Source organism: Lytechinus variegatus, chromosome 1 (assembly GCF_018143015.1).
Source record: "Lytechinus variegatus isolate NC3 chromosome 1, Lvar_3.0, whole genome shotgun sequence".
Lineage (NCBI taxonomy): Eukaryota > Metazoa > Echinodermata > Echinoidea > Temnopleuroida > Toxopneustidae > Lytechinus > Lytechinus variegatus.
The window spans coordinates 22,044,103-22,057,410 of record NC_054740.1 but is presented as its reverse complement, the minus strand read 5'-3'; the positions used below and the strand labels follow the sequence as shown (position 1 = coordinate 22,057,410).

The window sequence follows — 13,308 nt, the reverse complement described above, 5'->3', positions numbered from 1 at the left end:
AACATCTACCTCGAGCATTAAAAAGAATAACCCTTATATCCAGAAATTATAATAATACTACTAATAACAGCAGTATATTTACCCTGGGTAGCCACTTCAGTTGCGAAAACTGTTCTCCCAGCGGGCCCTGCTATTATTACCCCGGCTTTAGCTGGGCAGCCTAGGCGTTCAAGCATTCAAGGAATTAATCCTGCCGCGTACCCATTCACCTCACCTGGGTCAAGTGCAGCACAGTGTGGATAAATTTCTTGCTGAAGGAAAACACGCCATGGCTAGGATTCGAACCACCGACCATCTGTTTGAAAGGCGAGAGTCAGAACCACTAGACCACAACGCGCCCACCCAGAAAAGGCCCACAACTATTACCTAAAGATCAATGGATATAATGGTTTCTAAAAGTACATTGACTTCAAATCTTAATATGATAAAATAATAAAAACGAGGTAGGAATATATCTTGTCACCTCCTATGACACAATACTAACAATAGAGGGCAGCAGACACATCTCAATGTTTTCTGTTAATTACTTTACAAAAATAATGATTTTGTTTTAATTCAGTGGACAATATGAATACACAAGGGCACTTATTCTATGACACAAAAATAATTTAATATCACTTTTGGTTTAAAATACTATTTATCAGGCTATATAAGATCTCTGTATAAAATATTATAAAATCTGTTGCACACTTATCCCATCATATCCTCCAAACCTCCACCTTCTCTGCAACTACACACCAATTGGCATGGTCGTAGTAGCTCTTCACAATATGAAGATTCTCAATGTTTCTTTCTATCAAGTCAGTTAATTCACCCTCTTTGAATACATGGTAATATCGAAGGTAAAGGGAAGCATCATCAGGAGGGTTCTTCAGGTCAGTCTTGTCTTCTTTCTTCTTGTCCTGGCCGAATGATACATCACGATTGCTTGTATCTTGCTGGTGAATCGACCTTAGGTTTGGGTTACTGGCTGGTTGACGATTACCAAGAACACTTCTGGAGGTGATACCATTCTTGGAATGCCATCCAGGATCATCTCCTGGCCGATCCTGGTTGTAGGAAAGACTATCGGAGGAAGGTTTCCTTGATAATGCCAAAGGGCTTTCAGGGAATCTAAAATCTTTGGGCATCAGTTTCTCAAGCATAGAAAGAGAATGGGATCGAGTCCTCAAGTCAGATGCAGGTGACTGATCTTTCTTCAGTTGAGATTGTTTAGTAGGATTGATTGGGTAGGTTGTCAGACTTTCATCCGAAGAGGACACTGAATCAAAAGATGATTCAAGGTCTCGTTCAGATCCAGACTGTGAAAGACGACTCCTTCCTTTGAAAGGCTTGAAGATCTCTCCCTTTGCTGTTGCCAAGTTCAATCCAACCACAGACTTTTTCTTAGTCTTTCCTTCTGACTTATACAGGAGTTCTAAAGATTTTGTGATGACCCCATTCCATGAGCTGTAGCTCCTCTCTTTGGGCTCATCAGGACGCAGATTCAGTTTCAACTGTTGCTTTCGCCAATTGAGCAACTTCTTTGTGGCCTCTGAGCATTCTCCATTGACGCTACCATTACTTACAAACCCTGAGGTATCACTGCTCCACGTAGAAGCTTTCAAGTCATTTCCTTTGAGGTTTTTAACATCTATTGCACCTTCTGAGTTGTGTGAAAAAGAAGACAAATTTCTCCTATTAGCACCAAATTTTTCTAAGGAAGTTCTGGGTGAATTGCTTCTTTCAAAATCTCTTTCATCCAACGATTGAGAGCTTAACAGTGGTGAAGTTCGCTTTTTAACATTTCTGAGTGATTTTGAGCTTTTAGGTAGAATACTGTCACAGCTGTTTGAGCCATTTAGTAAAAGGTGAGACCGGGACTGTCTTTTCTTTAAGGATCGACTAGTTGCAGTACTCATCGAACCATCTTTATTGATGATACACCATTGGTTCTTGGTGTCCTCATCAATGTCATCATCATCATCTCCAAAGACACTATTTACATCACCTTGTGTAATGTCATCCTCACTCTTGAATGAGGACGTAGGAGAGAAAGAAGCGGGATAAACCTGAAGGAAACCATCCCACATAGTCCCTCCTCTCTCTCCTTCTTCCACACTGCTGCTTCTGCTGATCAATCGTCTACTCACGCCGCTATCTGACTGGCACCTAGTCTTAGCAACCCTTGGTTTAGCACTCAGGACCACACTCTCCTCACAGCTGTAGCACTTCCGCAGCACCCTGGTTTCATCTGATTTCAGTTGGTCCCTACGACTTGAGAACTTCTCCCGAAACCAGTCTCTTTCAGTAGTATGTCTCTGGAGTGTTTTAGCCTTCCTAGATCTTAAACCACCATTCTGGACTGATGGAATGGCTGGATGCAGTTTCATCTTGGATAGTTTGCTCTCCAGTTTCCCATTGAATGCTTTGTTTGGTTTCTTGCCTAATTTCTGGTTATCATCATCATCATCTTCACTGGCTGAACTGCTACTGTTATGTTTATGTTTCTCCCTGTTCTGTTTACCTGTGGCAAAGTGACCAAATAACAAATGAAATATAAATCTATTCATTCTAAAATTTTATAAATAAATCAAGATGGCAAGATCACATAACCATGGAAATACACATGTAATGATCATCATCAAATATATTCTTTCATACAATGATCAACAACAGTGAAGAACATAAATGCAAATATGTTTGTAAATACTAACAAGAAATTATTCATTGATAAAATTCTGAATAAATTGGACAACTACAATTTTCTATGCTGTTACATATTTGCTTCCTTGATGAGGTTCAACAAGTTTCAATCATTCAATGCGTTAAACACAAAGATGAATGTTGCAGAACTGTCCAACAAGTTACAGGTTTAGCATACTAATGCTAAATGTCTGTGACTATCTGAAGCAAATTGAGTCTTCTACTAATCAAGGTTCCCTTGAGGTATATTTCAATGATCAACTTCCCAATAGCCAGACAAAGTAGCAATCAACTTCCCAATAGCCAGACAAAGTAGCAATCAACTTCTATTCCTAATTAGCAAGTGCTTGCAGTTTGCTTCAAACTCAATTAGACTTCTTGATTGAGTCTTATCCTGAGAAGGTTCCGGTACCACAACATCAAATATAGGAACGATTTTCATGATTGATTGCATTGTCAATGATGATCAAGTGCTAATTATATGAAATGCTTGCTTGTCCATGGTCACTACTTTTCGTGCCAAACAAATTTATTTTGAAATATTCATTGAAATGCCAGCCTAACTAAAATTCCCCTACATGAAAGAAGAGAATCTAATCGCGACAAGCATTTACCACTTATTTGTATTATTATTATCATAACAAAGCAATCATTTTAGATGCTGCATAACCACTGTTTCGAAATATGGATCTGTTAGTTATTATTACAAAATGGCATGTGCATCGCCATGTGTTTCAAATAGATTTCACAAGAGAGATATTTCAAGCAGACTATGGATGTACTAATCATTTTTCATATGATGCTTGAGGGTTTCTCAAGGGGCCGGTGATGTTACATAATTAATACAACACTGTCTGGCCGTGGGAAAAAAATCAACCGAGAATATCAATCTTACATAAATAATTTGTATAACACAGCTTTTACATTAGGTATATTCACACGTGCTGGCTATTTCTCTTCAATCTTTTTTCTAAATCACTTTGTTAACTGAAGAGATATGTTTTTTTCACTTTGATTGAGATAAATGTTTCCTCTAGACGCATGTAACAGAGACTTTTGAGGTAAGCTTTATCAAATTTGTGTGAGAATAAGATAGGATGTTATTCAGTGTATGAGGAAGCAATGTAACCACTAAAACCTCATCTATCCTACTCAACTAAGGGTCAAAATGTCATAGAAATGATATATTTGACCTTTTAGATTACTACCCACTGTATCATACAAGTACCAGTAAATTACAAAAAAATCCCTAAAAAAACTTGAAGGATACTTGTATGATAGGATTCTATTTTAAAGGTACAGAACAATAGTGAGAGAAAAGAAAAACTGACATGAATCTGATCAAAAACAGCAAGATATTGTCTTAAAAAAGATCCATCTAGTTATTTTAATTATAGTCATCATTTATTTGGCATTTCGACCAAAGCAACTCAATGGAGAATATAAGACTAAAATAAATAATAATAATATGTCCATTTATATAGCGCAGTTACTATGTGCATATACTCAACTGCGCTTTGATACTTGGTATCATATTATTACCCCGGCTGTAGCTGAGCCGCCATATTAATAGGCGCTAAAGCGTTCAAGGAAAAATCCTACCGGGTACCCATTCACCTCACCTGGGTCGAGTGCAGCACAATGTGGATAAATTTCTTGCTGAAGGAAATTACGCCATGGCTGGGATTCGAACCCACGACCCTCTGTTTCAAAGTCCGGAGACTAATCCACTGGGCCACAACGCTCCATAATAATAGGATTTTAACAAGATAAGCCTACATTCTGCTGTGGCCTGGGCTTGTATGGCTACATCCACAATAACAAAAAAAAAACAACTTAACAGACAAATAATTAAGATGACAGTGTGTGTCAATCCTTAGCCTCCATGTATATGTTGATAATGAAACTTTTTTGCTCTTTCCTAAACTCTTAATAACAAGACAAAGGATGTTGATTAAGTTTTTCTATTTACAAGCTTGGTTTTATCTCTTGAAGGTTAAACCTCTTGTTTGTATTTTCCACAAGAAGCCTGTTTAAATCTCTCATCTATCTATTATTTTGTCTTTTTTCCAAGGGTATTGTTTACATCTAGAATATTATTTGCATGATGATATGAGAGAAACATCAAGGATGAAAAACAGCATGTCACATGATGTTGCCAGAGAGTCATTCGAGGTTTAAAACTTTGACTTACAGGTAGCTCATATTTAAGCCCCATGTAGATGCACTCACAAGTTAGCCATCACTAAAGATTGGGTGTCATATGAAAAAGTACACCAGCAACTGTATGGGTGTAACTTTCAAACCTTTAGATCATTCATGTTTTTAATTATTTTTTCAATCATTTTTCTGCATAATGTCACGTTTTCTCTTTGCCACATGAAAGAAGATTGACAATGCTTCTTTAACAAAACAACTCTAGAAATACTATGAGAGATCTCTTTAGAAGATATAGTGGTCTTGGATAAAATGTTCTGTTCAATCTAACAATCTTCAGATTAATTCATTACATAACAATATATGAATAACTATACTTATTTCACCCAGGGGTGGTATTCTGAGATCCATTTTATCTCAGATGAAATAAAATATTTTATCTCTGTTAAAATCAGTGAGATAAAATACCCTTAAAATCTCTCCGAATTGGTATTCTGAGAACAATTTTATCTTCATTTGATCTCTGTAAGACACACCTACTTTATAATCAATATCCATTTAGAAAAGCGCTTTTATAGCTCTTTCGTGTCACTTAACCAATTGAAATCCATTCCGCCAGGTGTGGCAAAGTGGTGAGATTGCGTCAATTTATTGAGTTCAAATACACTTGCACTATACGCTTGCGCGTCTTTACAGAGATTTCTTTTTAACAAAACGGACAATACTCTCATCTTTTTCGAAGTCTATATCGCATCTTTCCAAGCACCATGTCAAAGACAATATTAGTCAAGACAAGTCTTATGAAATACTTTCTGATTGTACAGGAATAACGTTAAAGTGTTATTCTTAATAAATATATAATTTTTCTTCATTTTCATGTCAACATTTGGGGTTAATTCACCTAGAAATATTGGTGAAATCAACGTCGTGGAGATAAAATAGCTCCTACCCTCTTTTAAGTTTATTTTACTTTTTTCTTCAAATTAACTAGGGCGCAAGCACATCATCCGCGTTGCAAATCCCAGATACGTGACGGGTATGTCTACGCAGGAACTATTTTGTTGCGTATCATCTACAGTTACGCAAGATAAAATTATACGCAAGATAAAATTGTAAATTTTATCTGAGAAATAAAATGTAATCTCAGAATACCAAGTTCATTTTAAGAGATAAAATGAAATATTTTAAAGATAAAATGACCTCAGAATACCGCCCCAGGTCATTAAGTTGTTAAGACTGAACTATGTCTCATTATTTTTTGTTAAGAATCAGAAGATTATCAATGAATAAATGAGAAGATAGTAATTGCCTTCCCATTTTGCAGCATATTCCTGGTTTAAAGAAATCACTTCAGCTCTCACATCACTTCAATCAACAGGGATTTTAGATTAAAAAGAACATTAAAGAAGCATAATGTGACTGTTTATAATGAAAATATGAGGTGGTTTTATTTGAAGTTCTACAGCAAGTTAAAGAAATAAAGCAATTAAAAAGTTCAATAAGCATCTTCATAACTATCAGTGATATTCTTCATAAGTGATGATGTTTATCTGTCTAAACCAGTGCTTCTCAACCCTTTTTTTACTCAAGGACCACTTTGACTCTCAGAGTTTTGAGGCCCACCAACCAAAATTTTAAGAAAACGTCCATTTTGATGAAAAATGTTTCATGAAATTTGAACACAAAGTTCTGAAGCACATTTGAACAAACCGTTTGGGATTAATCTGCATTTGCAACTGTCCGGTAAATGGGCGACAATTAACTACATACACAATATGCATACACATGAGGTTCACATCAGAGTTAGATCCAAACCATCATAGTGTGCATGCTTTGCAACATGCATGATACCTATTAAAGCACGCTGTAGTTTTGTTTGACCCACATACATGTCCCGGGAGGCCATAATGCTGTACACACGCGTGACCAAAAAAATGCGTTTAAAGGGGTGTTTTTTCAGTTTTGGACGCGGTCCGCGCGTGGACTTGTTAAGGGTAGCAAAAACACTTATTTTCAAGAAAAAGAGTGGTTTTGAAAGACTGGTCAATTGTCAATTGCTGGGTCAAACATATTTAGGGTACGTTTTTTCCCAAAAGCTTTTTTTTTAAGACTAGCCAAATGTGTTTAGGGTATGTTTTTTTCCTCAAGCTTTTTCCCAAGGTCATATTTTGGTGACTTGTTTAGGGGCCAAAATGTGTAAATAAAGCCCGCGAAAAACTTGTTTAGGGGGTTATTTTGCACACAGAAAAAAACTTGTTTAGGGGGTGTTTGGAATTTCCTTGGTCATGCGTGTGTACAACAATATATTTGACTGCCCCCCCCCCCCCCGGGGTACATGTAGACCGATCAAACTTCACATGTTCAGACGAGTCTGTAAAATATAACTTTTCTTTTCTTTTTTTTAATTTTTTTTTCCTTCTGGAGTATCTTGCGGCCTAGCTGTGAGAGTTTCGCAGCCCACCAGTGGGCCCAGTTGAGTAGCGCTGGTCTAACTTTTGGTTTCATTCTGAGCAAACCCAATATAAGCATCATGGTGTAAAACTAGCCTGATTATTCATTACTAAGAAGCTCGTTGTAAAAATGCATTAATGAGGTCTTTTGTATTTACCGTTGTTTATTAATTACTTAGAAGCTATGTGTTAAACGCCACAAATGAAGTTTTGAGTATTTACCTTTGTTTCTCCTGGTTCGTGTGTTCTTGGGCTGGAGGTGCCAAGGCACTAAAACATCCTGGGCATCAAACTACAAGAGAGAAAAATACATTTTGAAATAAATATGAAAATAATTCCATAATGGTCAGCAGAGATGGACCATACCTTCTTGTGGTAGCTTCTATGGAGAGACAACACAGGAATCATTATCATATTGTTTTATAAGGTGCTTCATACCAATGCAAAAGCAATGTTTGTCTTAAACCTTATAACCAGACTATTATAATGTTCAATATATAAAATATCTCATCCATGAACACATTTTTTCTTAGACACCTTGATACTAAAAGTCAGAGCTGTCTTTCATGCAGGAATCATGTATCATGAAGCATGTATATTTTCATTGTTAATACTCATAGTTCATTAAAAGTAAAATAATGGGGAATGCATGAAAAACCACTGAGTGTGAGTAATAAATTTACAGCAAGAATCCTGGTTAAAATGCTGCAAAGACTCTGGGTGATATTCTGGTAATAAAAACCTAAGTTTAACCCTTGTCTAAACATGAATTTTAAATCACACTTATGGAATTCATAAAATTTCTTCCATGAATAAGACAATTATAATGTACAAAATAAATCATAAAAATTCTTTTTTTTAATATTTTCTTATCCATCCCATTTAAGGACTAAATTAATTTTTGACAAATGATTGCAGAAGAAGATTTTTTAATTGTAAATAAAGTTGACAACTAGCATTTCAGAAAAGTGTGGTCTAAGTTACCCCAGGTTTAACAAACAATTGTCATCAGAATACCACCTCTGAGTTTATGATGAGTTCTATTAGGATCTACAGTATGTGCAAAGTATAAACTGCTGTAGTGGGTTTGAATTTGAAATTCAATTCCTTGGTCAATATTTGTGATTCTAACATTAAAGACTTGCTTGAATGCATCCCTAACTATATACATCTTCTTGAAACACAGAATGTGTAACATAAAACAAGCAAGGCGGCAAATTTCTGCCAATTTGCAGACATAAAAGCTAACTCCCATTCTAGAAGGTTACAAAATGGGAGAATCGGTCTCCTTGGATTAAGCTGAAGTTATTTGATCACTGTTGCAATAGATTGGATCAAATCTTCAAGGATTACGGGGCAGCATGTACAGAATATCGACTATCAACGGTCTGGTTTCATTTTATCTTCAAATTTATTTAGCTTGAAAAGGGCAAGGCTTGAGAGTGTTTGAGAGTGATACTATCAAGAGAACCTTTTCAGATCACTGAAAACAGAATAACTATTAAATTGCAAAATACTCACAAATGGTGTTTGGGCTAAAGGTCACTTAAGAAATAATGAATTGATAAAAAAAACAATAGCGTGGCCTAGTAATTCTACAATTAAAAACAAAAATGGAAACTCAAAATTAGAACTTGAAGAAAATTCCCTGAGATCAAGTGAATTCAAGTTTCAAACACACAGGATATTTCAATTCAAGTATTTCAAATGATTTTTATAACTTTGTACTCCATGATTATATTTCTTTTCAAGCAAAACAATAAAAAATCAAACCAAAGCTTGATAATGTTTCTGTCTGTTTTTCATCAGACTAATACTAGGATGCATCAAATGTATTTCCTCTTCTAATGAAGGGTATCGAAACTTGGGGATTAATTCTCTAATATTTATTAAAGCAACATACATTAAGGGGGATTATACTACAAATCTGAATATTTTTTTCCCATTTTAGACCCAGTCTCTGCCTTACCCAAAGATTATTTATCACCTCTCAGCCTGAAAGTGATAAACAAGAGTTTGAATCCTTCTCCATACTACATAGACCTATCGATCCCCGTATGCCTTGATTTGCTAAAAGAGCCTAGATTGATTGTATGCCCAACTCAAGCACGTATCCCGATTCTTCTACTTTACTTCAGAAACTAAACAAGCATGCATCAAGTTCATGTATATGCTGATGTTCAATGTAAATGCCACTTTCCTCTGGAGCACATACTAGTATTGATCGTTAGCAGACTGGCTCCTCTTCCCCGAGGGTGCATCTTATCTTTCTCGTCTCAGAATTAAATGATAGAAAAGCAGAGCTGAGAGAAGATATAGCAACAGTCGTTTGGATAAGATCAATAAATCCGCAAAATACCTGAGGTGTTCTAATTTTCTGAAGATTGTTTTCAAACCAGCCGGGATAGAGCAATGTAATATTTTTTTTTCTTACACCGGCAGTGCAAGATCATGGGTGCCTTGGTAAATTTGCTTGGAAGTAATTTCAAGTGCTCTCAAATCTATTGTGCCAATCTGATGCAAATCATTTCTTATTTTGATATTTATTCTTGCCCTGATTAAGTAAAGATAAATGTTTGAATTGTAAGAGTTTCCCTAATCATGCTTCACCATATTAAGACTTTAATGATCAATACATACTGTTGCTGCTAATGGAACATGTCTGTGAGGTTTATGTCTCGAAGCATGTCCGGGGGGCTTTTCATGAAAGGACTAGTCTGACGTTTTATCCGACAATTCCCATTTTATCTGACAGTTACCATAGGAACAGTGCCTTTCAGCAAATCAAAATCATGGAAAGATGTCAGATCTGACTTGTCAGATGAAAATATTGATGAAACGCTCCCCAGTTCTTGTTTGGGGTGTGTTCAATTATAGTTCTTATTAACCCATTACACGTAAAAAAATGGTTTCCAGTAAAGTAGTTTCAGGCCTTAGATGTGAACGGGGTCTTGGTTTAGAGTGGTGCCTAATGAGAATCAGTAAGGACCATGACATTCTGGCAATCCATGAAGCTAAAAAAGCATAAGAGTAAGGTTAATGAGACCTTTACTGAAAGTAATCAAACTCTAAATCAACAAGACAGGGGGATCATGGAATAAAAGCCAGAAAGATTTCAAGATATAAACAAAAAGAAGAAGGTACATCTAGAAATAATGAAAAGTGCACCACTGAAATAAGTATGTGGGAGACAAAGAGGTGTGTCGGTGTGTGTGTGTTGTGGTATGGAGGGGGGTACATAGTGCAGCTAGGAATGAATCATATGTATTTTCTACATAAAGATTGAAGAGAAGAAGTGTTTATAAACTTTACTTTGTAGATAATAATGAATCAAGTATCTTGAGAAATGCATAGGTACTTGATTAAATACCAATAACACATTTCAATTTATCATGAAAGAAAAGTTTCTATATGACTTAAAGTATTAACATGTAGGCAAAAAAGAATAGTTTGCTGTAACCCAACAGATTTGTGCAAAAGCTATTGAAATTTATTTTCATTTGAATTTGACACCCCCATCCCCCCCCCCAAAAAAAAAAATATGTGCTGAATGACACTGCTGACTGATCCTAATTTTCATCATTTATGATTTTTTTCATTTCATAAAAAAAGACAAATGGCTAACTCATGACTGATCCTTGTTGTCCATTGTATGTGTCAAGCATATCTCTATGAAATATGAGGAGCTCCTGCCACATGCACACAATAAATAGATCAAGGAGCTTTTACATCACAATGATGATAATACGCAACAATTTTTTCACTTTTTATTATCTTCTTTTTTTTTGGGGGGGGAATTACCTGTCTCTGCTTTTGCTCTAGAGCCCAGACATAAATCATGACCAGCCCTCCTGGTCGACATATTCTTGCTAGCTCCTGAATGGCCTGGATGCGCCTCTCGACCGTGGCAAAATGGTGGACGACAGCGATGGAGATGACGGCATCAAAGCAGTTGCTACGATACGGGAGACGAAGATTATCACACACCATAGCCTCATGGCCTCTCTTAGCCGAGATGTCAACCAGATTGATGCAACAATCTGAACCAATCTTGAAAGTTTGGTTGTTAATCCCAAGATACTTGCCATTGCCACAACCTAAGAGAAGATGAAAGAATACAAAAACAATGAAAGATACAGCTAAATGTTAATTACTCTGTAGGGATTTTCCCCCGGCAGGAAGAAACCATAGATGAAACTAATAAAGAAACACAAGTACATCATTCTCAGTTCTGTTTTGTAATCAACATCAGCAATTGAAAAATCAATTTAGATAACAGAGAACATACTCCACTCTGATGAAAATAACCACTTTCAGCATTTCTAATACAAAATCACCAGACAACTTGTGTAAAGTATAATTTATAATGATATTTTATGTGTGTTGCATAATTATGCAGAAAACTATATAAATCTGTTATTATAGTTGTTTAAAACACAATCTTAATTGTGTCAAATCTGTGCTGGTTTTAATCCTATTCATCTAGCATTTTTTGCGTGCAAATGCAATGAAGAGAAATTTGGAATGAAAAAAGAATGACACCAAACACATTCTTAAGAGTGCAGTGGGAGTTACCAACCAAAATCTTACACACAGGAGGCCACAGGATTGTGACCACTTGAAAATATGTGAAAGTTTGTTTTTTGGGGCAATCATACTCTATTCACATACTTTTACTTTTTCAGGTAGGCCCAACATCATTTTTATTAAAAAACATTAGATTGCAGGAAAGCAAAGTGTCATATGGGGAATAGATACTCTCAAAATATAAATAAAAAAATCTTAAGCAACATAATGTTTTCCTTGATTTTAACCTCTTCTCTTTTTACAAGCATACTCTTCTGGCCATTTTGATGTATTATTGACATCAAAACAGCTAGAAATGTGCAGAAACTATCCCATTTCTTGTTGTGTATACGGTCCCTTGTGAGAGTGCATACCAATATAGCACTGGGAGAAACCCTAACCCCCACCCTCACTCCCCTATATATAAATATCTTTCCAATTACTATTTGGAAGGAAACAACTCGTGATATCAGCTTTTAAACAGACAAAAAAAAGAAACCATATAATTCCTGTGCTGATTGGCTTTCCGATGTATACCTTTCAAAAGATAGAAAATGGGGAAAACCTAAAAATTCTAAGGGTGAGATAAAAAAAGAACATGGGGTTACAGGGCAATTTTATGAAGAAACAAAACACTGATAACAAAATTACAATGGGTATTTTTTAATAGAGATCATAATGGAGAGAGGGAGAAAGAAAGAGAAAGGGTGAATAAAGAAAGAGAAACCTTGCTAGTGCTAAATAAAAGGTTTGATATTCATTTCAAAGTTCACATGATTACAAATGTAGCTCGGGGAATTTTACAAGTAAGCTCGATGGATTTGTGCAGGCTGCTAGATTTCACAAGGGAAAGGCATTGAAAATGAGTTTCTTTATGAAAACAGATATAATGCAGCCTGCCATAGGACATATAACATCTTTGAAAATGAGCATGAATCAGAGCCAGAGGCATGCGGAATGCAATAGGAGAAGGCCGTGTTCACATGAGAACATCCTAAATATAAAAAAAAATTATAGTGAGAGCGATATTTTGAAATCCTGATACATGAACTGATCCCTTTTCATTCTCTGCTGCCTAAAAGTATCTATGATTTAAATTCTAACTCTTTGTGATTTGAAAACCTCTTACCGGCATCCACATCCCTTTTCTGATTGTTAAGACGACAGTTTAAAATATAATTATTTCAAAATACATGATAATTGACCTGCTTTAAACAGATTTTCCTGTAAGTGCCTGATGTGATTGCTTCTCAAATGAAAGCTTACCAACAATGGTAGAAGTTTGTGATTATTTCCAAATAAGTTTAATGTTGAATTCAGATACAAATGACAAAAATATACCAATAGGAAGAACCTTTTACCAAATGCCCAGAAAATAGTTCTGCATATCGCTGATTAACCATGCTTGAATAGAATGAAGAAACTAATTACAGAAGACGTCTATTTTTTA

General features: G+C 35.8%; 1 protein-coding gene across 1 annotated transcript; it reads right to left on the bottom strand.

Annotated features, from left to right (window-relative positions):
• Positions 1-258: 258 nt before the first annotated feature.
• LOC121409278 lies at positions 259-11,569 on the bottom strand. Its single transcript, XM_041601180.1, has 3 exons — positions 11,094-11,569; positions 7,515-7,584; positions 259-2,506 (listed from the first exon to the last, which is right to left on the bottom strand). The coding sequence occupies exons 1-3, from the start codon at positions 11,280-11,282 to the stop codon at positions 699-701; spliced, it is 2,067 nt and encodes a 688-aa protein (XP_041457114.1). The 5' UTR covers positions 11,283-11,569; the 3' UTR covers positions 259-698.
• Between the last annotated feature and the right edge of the window lie 1,739 nt (positions 11,570-13,308).

Excerpts from the sequence above, each read along its gene's own strand:
- LOC121409278 (XM_041601180.1), bottom strand. The coding sequence starts at position 11,282 with ATGGTGTGTGATAATCTTCGTCTCCCGTATCGTAGCAACTGCTTTGAT. Across the intron at positions 7,585-11,093 it reads TAGAGCAAAAGCAGAGACAG|TTTGATGCCCAGGATGTTTT; the intron begins GTAATTCCCCCC and ends TCTCTCTTGTAG. Across the intron at positions 2,507-7,514 it reads ACGAACCAGGAGAAACAAAG|GTAAACAGAACAGGGAGAAA; the intron begins GTAAATACTCAA and ends ACTTTGCCACAG.